Source organism: Glandiceps talaboti, chromosome 8 (genome assembly GCF_964340395.1).
Source record: "Glandiceps talaboti chromosome 8, keGlaTala1.1, whole genome shotgun sequence".
NCBI classification, from domain to species: domain Eukaryota; kingdom Metazoa; phylum Hemichordata; class Enteropneusta; family Spengelidae; genus Glandiceps; species Glandiceps talaboti.
The window spans coordinates 20,656,145-20,663,269 of NC_135556.1; the positions used below are offsets into that span (position 1 = coordinate 20,656,145).

The following is a 7,125-nucleotide window of genomic DNA, read 5'->3' on the forward strand; positions in this document are numbered from 1 at the left end:
GGGTATTCTTAATTTATTTGACATTTCATTAAAGCTATCATTATTGACATATCACAAGACGTGAATTAGCAGAAAGTGTTGTTCGTCAATAACATCGATATCGTAAAAACGTACATTTGTAATTGTTATACCGGAGTGAAATTGCTGTCGATTCAGTATGTTATAATTCCACAGTTGATAGATTTTTTGAATAATTTTTGACAGTGCGATTCTCATCTTTCCCCCTGATGAAAGTGTCAGTAGTTTGTCAAAGAAATATATGGTCACTGATCTTGAATAGAGTCTGCTCGTCAACAAATTTTTCCCTGCATGAAAGTCTGTGGTGTGATTTTACTGAAATGTATATAGTAGTAGCAACAGCAGTTGTCTCAACGCCAATTACATTCTCAAATGAACAGCTGACTGTTGTAGCCCCTTCACTTCATAAAATTAATGCGTGTTCACCGTACATTTTAAAACAGTTCAGGTTAAAATCGTTATCAAACTAGAAAAATTGATGGGTCTATGTATGTTATAAATAAATAATCTGGTATTTCTCATTCCTGCTACGTCATCTAGATTCATGATTCTCACCTATTGGCTCAGAGTTGTACGGCCGACATAGGGGTAATCATTCGTCTTCGATGATGTAGTACTTATTCGAAATACTGGGATATTGTATAATAGAATTTGCAGATTGGTGGTTTGCTATGGATGTTTTACAAAGCTGTTGCAGACGTATTAGCTTTATTTCAATAAGTTGTCAAGTTCTTCAATCGTGACATCACTCCCTGATTTGTTTTAATAAAGGTACCATTACCATCTTCGACAGTTTCCGATACAGTGACGTTTTCTGTGTATTATTTTAAAATGTTGTTTCGACAACACAACCGAAGCCCCACCCCCTAAAAGATTATAACATTGCCCTTGTCAACTTGTCAGTATCACACAAAATGGCTCAGTTGCGAACACGAGAACGTCAGCATCCCAAAATGACGGTTCACGACGGTGAACCAGATAATGCTGTATGTAAATTTCAAGGAGAAAATAAGAAGGAAGACGAAAAGGAAACAAACGATGACGCAGTGGTACTAAAACGACAGCTAAACTTGTTTTTCTGCATCACAATCATCGTCGGTATTACCATTGGATCTGGGATTTTCATTTCTCCGAAGGGCGTCCTTGTAAACACCAAATCAGTTGGAATGTCACTAGTTGTATGGGCCTCGTGTGGAATTTTGGTAATGTTCGGTGGACTAATATACGCAGAGCTTGGTACAACATTTGGAAAATCTGGTGGAGATTATGTATACATCAACGAAGTGTTCGGGCCATTGCCAGCATTTCTGGTAGTCTGGATTTTGATTGTAATATCTACACCTGCAACGGCTTCAATTTTGTCCATTACCTTTGCAACCTATCTTACAAAACCGTTCTTTCCAGAATGTGAAACTCCAAAAACTGCGGTGACTCTCGTCGCCATAGCCTGTATAAGTAAGTAAATTACAATGTATCAAGTAGTGTGTACTAAATGAATCATTATATTCGTATAACATTTTTTTAACAAACTACGGTTCACAAACTTGACCCAAATACGCCCCTTTTCACAGTCATTCTGTGCCCGTATGTCACAGTTTGAAAGTGCCGTATATCACGAATCCACTTTGTCAGACAGAACTGCTACATTATATTTGCATCAAAAATTTCAAATGTATGCATGCGTAGATTATATAGGACTTGTAGTAGAGTTAATGATAAAATTATACCTATTTACAATGATTTAAGGAAGATGTCAATTATAATTTTTATATTTACAGTGGTTGTTTACTTCGTGAACAGTTTGAAAGTGAAAGCAGCTGCACAAACGCAAAACATTTTTACTGTTGCCAAGGTTACTGGACTGATCATGATAATCGTTGGTGGAACAGTTCAACTTTTTAGAGGTGAGTACGTGTTTTCTAATCACACATTGTAGACGATGTGATAACTCAAATTTCTCGAGGCGAGAAAATGTTTTCTACTCTAGTTGAGTAAACTATAACAGTTGTCACATGGTAATGTGTTAAAAATATGTTCATGCGTATGTGTTTGTATTTGTGGAGGGGTGGATGTGTGTGTCTGCCTGCTTGCCCGCTTTAATGTCTGTCTGTCTGTCTGTCTGTATCCAATACAGTGCAAATTTCAGGGATGTTGCTGTTGTTGTTGTTGTTGTTGTTGTTGTTGTTGTTGTTGTTTATGTGCTAAACGTGCGAAAGATATGGAAAGTTCACACATTGTAACATTTCTCCAATACAGGCAAGACGGAATACCTCAAAAACGACTTCGAAGAAGGAACGGGGTCTGTTCTTGACATCTCCTTAGCGTTCTACTCGGCATTATTTGCATATGGAGGAATGTAGGTGTCTGTCGTGAAGAATATAAATATTGCAGTTCATTATTTCTTTAATTATATACCTATTAGCGTACATACGGGAACACCACCCGGGCCGTAAAGAAAAGATCTATGGCAGTCAATCCATCCATGGATCTGTCCATGGACAACCATACCAACAAAGCATGGTCATGCATGTCAATCACAATAGTGCACATATGGACGTTGCAAGGCCTTGAACTGTATGGCGAAATGGATATGTTTGTCCTAAAAAGTACATAGTTTGCCCCTTACCCGCGTAAGTTTAGTACATAAAAACACAATTTAAGTGTCTACTCAAACATTATAAATGGTAAGCTTTCTCATGATACCTTGGTCTTTGTCCCTGTCCATCATGTTGAAGGTCAACTAACCGAAATTTGTCTTTCGACCGTAGCTCAGTAAGTTTAATACACAGCGTGTGTGATCCCATATTATCAGAGGTAAATAGTATTGTGCTTGGGTGATCAATTCACATCACCTGCTCATATGAATTTGTAAGATCACATTTTAAACACCTATTAACAATACATTCGTGCTGAGGAATATGTTGTCGAAAGAAGAAGATATTGTTCACGTAAAATTTAATCATTTACATGTAAAATCATTGAAGTCAAAATAACTACTGTAGAATGTAGCCATATCGATCGTGCCTACTACCAATACACATATACGTAGATTGTTTTGTTCCTAATTAAATCAATCGAATCCATGATCATTGCATTATTTTACAATCTGCCTCTTTCAAATATATATATATATATAGGAATAACATGAACATGTTAACTGAAGAAATAAAGAATCCAAATAGAAACTTTCCGATTGCTGTTGTTGTTGCTGAGATTACTATCACATTAATATATGTGTCAACCAACATAGCTTATTTAACTGTAATGTCTGGTGATGAACTCCTAGCATCGGATGCTGTAGCTCTGGTAAGTCAAAACGGTCAATTTTAAAGATTACATTTCCGATGTATTTCTGTCACACCTCATTCTGTCGAGAATGGCAGCTCCACTTTGCCTAAACACCTTTAATATAGACAACAGACACTTAAATCATCCCTACCAGTCCATGTATGTAATAATGTAATGTAATGTAATGTAATGTAATGTAACGTAACGTAATGTTATATAATGTAATGTAACGTAACGTAATGTTATATAATGTATGTATGTATGTATGTATGTATGTATGTATGTATGTATGTATGTATGTATGTATGTATGAATGTATGTATGTGTGTGTGTATGTATGTATGTATGTATGTATGTATGTGTGTGTGTATGTATGTATGTATGTATGTATGTATGTATGTATGTATGTATGTGTGTGTATGTATGTATGTATGTATGTATGTGTGTGTGCATGTATGTATGTATGTATGTATGTATGTATGTATGTATGTGTGTGTGTGTGTATGTATGTATGTATGTATGTATGTATGTATGTATGTATGTATATATATATATATATGTGTGTGTGTGTGTGTGTGTGTGTGTGTGTGTGTGTGTGTGTATGTGTGTGTGTGTATGTTTATGTGTAATTATTCTTTATTTTCCAGACATTTGCAGAGAAGATTTTGGGTTCGTTTTCCTGGATAATTCCTGTCATTGTCGCTAGTTCTATATATGGCTCACTCAATGGAGGAACTCTGTCAAGTGCAAGGTATCAATATTCAGTATGCAGTATAATCATATATATGTGTCAATAGTTTTGATATGCATTAATAGAAAACTTCTATATATTTACAATATACACTGACATTTTGCAGTTGCTATGGGTTCTGTCTTTATTGCTGGGAGTGGAGTTATTTCTCAAACGTCATTCACTTACCTACACATCCTTGTTGTCATCTGTAAACCATAATTTTAATATTGCTATGGGCCAGGTCTGATCTTGTTCGCATTCATTTTTTGGAATTTGACTACCCAATAGTAATGTTATCTTTGCAAAAGACACCTAGCTGTTACTAAGGACAAGGTTAACGTTGTAATTGCTCGGAACGATTGTGTCATAATGTCTTGTACCGTGTACCATATGCGGCTGGACACCATGCATCAACATTCCAACAAATTTCAACCGAGTTTGAGATTTCACTTTTTGGTCACATTTTGGACATACACTTTGCATGTCGTCTTGTGTTGAGCAATTGTTAGTTTAATCAATGCATTTTGTTCCGATCCCCACCCTATAGTTTTATGAGCTGAAAAATGCAAAAAAACAACAACAAAAAAACAACACCTTTTTCTCTTTACGTCTAGACTTTGCTTTGTTTGTGCTCGTGATGGATATTTCCCAGACATCTTATCCATGATTCATATTAAATACAAGACACCGCTACCGTCACTATTAGCGATAGAAATCCTTTCTGTGGTAAGTCATTTTCGATTTAACTTCGTCTTTTGATGTACATCAGAACAAACAAATGATGTGTTTCATATACGAAGAGGTTAGTATCATACGGCCTATCTCCATTTTTGTGATTTTTTTTTCACTTTTAACAATCCTAATTGCATTCATTGGTTTCTTGTCTCAGGAAGGCCAACCTTTATTCCGAAAGGTAAAGAGGTAAACCTGTGAAATAAAGTTGACTAGAGTGAAAAGGGCCTAGCGCCTAGTGACAAAAGTGTTTCTTTTTGTTATCTTTTTAAAAATGACACATTTGTTAAAAGCTGCAATGACATTTTCTGGGTTTGCTGTTTCCTCTCCAATCTCAAACAATAATTCCTGCGTTCAGACAGATAAGGCGGGAAATAGTTTTGCTTAATAAATCAAACATATTGTCATTTTGGCCTTTTAGCCTTTTTCAAAAAAAAATAGCATTTTTGTTGTTAGATTTTTGTATGGGATTTATAATTAGGGTTGGGCCTAAAAAATAATTGTGTCGTTCCGCTTACTCGACCACACCTAGCTTTTCACTGCTGACCTTAAACCTTTTTTTACGTATTCGACAAAAAAATAATAAAATCGCAAAAACTGTGAAGTCTCACGAGAAATAGTGGATGCTGAAACTGGCATCAACTTAAAAAGACAATATAAACCTGTTCTTCCAATCTGTAATGGCTGTACTTGTCATAGGAAGAAATAAACAACACAGAGACCATTTGGAAAACAATGGAAAGCCTGAACTTGACACTCACATAGAAAAATATATAATAACATAAAATAAAAAATCTACCTACCCCAATTATTCTAAATTTGAGCGTAATCGGAACCACACAATATTTTATTAGGCCTTAATACCCATGCCATATTATACATCAGATATCCTACTGTGGCAGAAATAATTTGAATCTGATATAATAGATATTCTTTGTTTGCTTTGCCATTTCAGTTTGTAGTGATTGTTTCCTCATTTGCTGGAGACACTATCTATCAATTATTGAATTTTACCTCTATTTCAAGTTGGTTGATTCCATGTGGATCTACCGCTTCACTTATATACCTACGATGGAAGCGACCAGACATTCCTCGACCGTTTAAGGTAGATTTTTCTTCCCTGTTTTCTTGGATCATGTGACACAGACAATGTCAACATATATACCGTCGCTCCCTTTATACCTCCATGGTCGGAGGGAGGGGGAGGGGTCCAATTGCCTTGATTGTTTTTCAGCAAAAAATTTACAAACGTAAATATATTTATTTTTCGTGGAAGTAATGGGTCCGCTACTCGCATGGTGTGCAAAACTCACAAGACAGGGCAGAGGATTAATTACATTACAATATTTCGATAACAATATATCAATATAATTATAATATATCTGTTGTGGTTTTACTTCAAGGTTCCTATAATCATACCCGTGATATTCTTTATATGGGTAATGTTCCTGGAAGTAACTGGAGTAATCGCGGCACCTGTTGAAGGAGGAATTGGTATAGCAATTATACTAAGTGGTGTACCAGTATACTACTTTGGAAAGTGGAAAAACAAACCCAGATCTTTTATGAACTTTACAGGTGGGAGTCAATGTATTATTATACCAAAACTATTAAGTTATGGTTTTCAACTACAATGACTGCGGATGATTCAACATAATATTCAGCAATGCCCTACGTTTTACATACATTACATACATACATACATACATACATACATACATACATACATACATACATACATACATACATACACACACACACACACACACACATACATACATACATACACACACACACACACACACATACATACATACATACATACATACATACATACATACATACATACATACACATACATACATACATACATACATACATACATACATACATACATACATACATACATACATACATACATACATACATACATGATTATTATATTAGGATATGCTTCAGTATTAAGAATTTAGCCAATCCTTGAGAATATTAGAACGGTCCATTACTTTTTATCATTTTGAAGTCACCACACATTTGGCATACTACTTGTATATAACACAACTCTTTTATTTTCAAACAGGTAAAGTCTCAAGATTTCTACAGAGATATCTACTTGTGGTGAAACAAGAAAAAGAAACTTTCTAACGCAAACTGAACAAAAAACGTCGAAAACTACTGTCTGGTAATTTAATGATAAGTTACTCAAGAAAACGTTTGATACAGAAACAAACATTAGCTATGTATACAGTTAAAAATATTATATTTCATACAATTCTCGCTTGCATTATGCCTTTTATAATGGACAAATATTACATTTTAACACATTGCTCCTTTTGTTCTTGAATAAAATTTTA

At 34.9% G+C, this 7,125-nt stretch overlaps 1 protein-coding gene across 1 annotated transcript; it reads left to right on the forward strand.

Annotated features, from left to right (window-relative positions):
• Window positions 1–932: 932 nt before the first annotated feature.
• LOC144439341 (cystine/glutamate transporter-like) lies at window positions 933–6,916 on the forward strand. Its single transcript, XM_078128623.1, has 9 exons — window positions 933–1,473; window positions 1,797–1,922; window positions 2,275–2,374; window positions 3,156–3,324; window positions 3,954–4,057; window positions 4,654–4,765; window positions 5,727–5,876; window positions 6,175–6,349; window positions 6,852–6,916. The coding sequence occupies exons 1-9, from the start codon at window positions 933–935 to the stop codon at window positions 6,914–6,916; spliced, it is 1,542 nt and encodes a 513-aa protein (XP_077984749.1).
• Window positions 6,917–7,125: the final 209 nt, after the last annotated feature.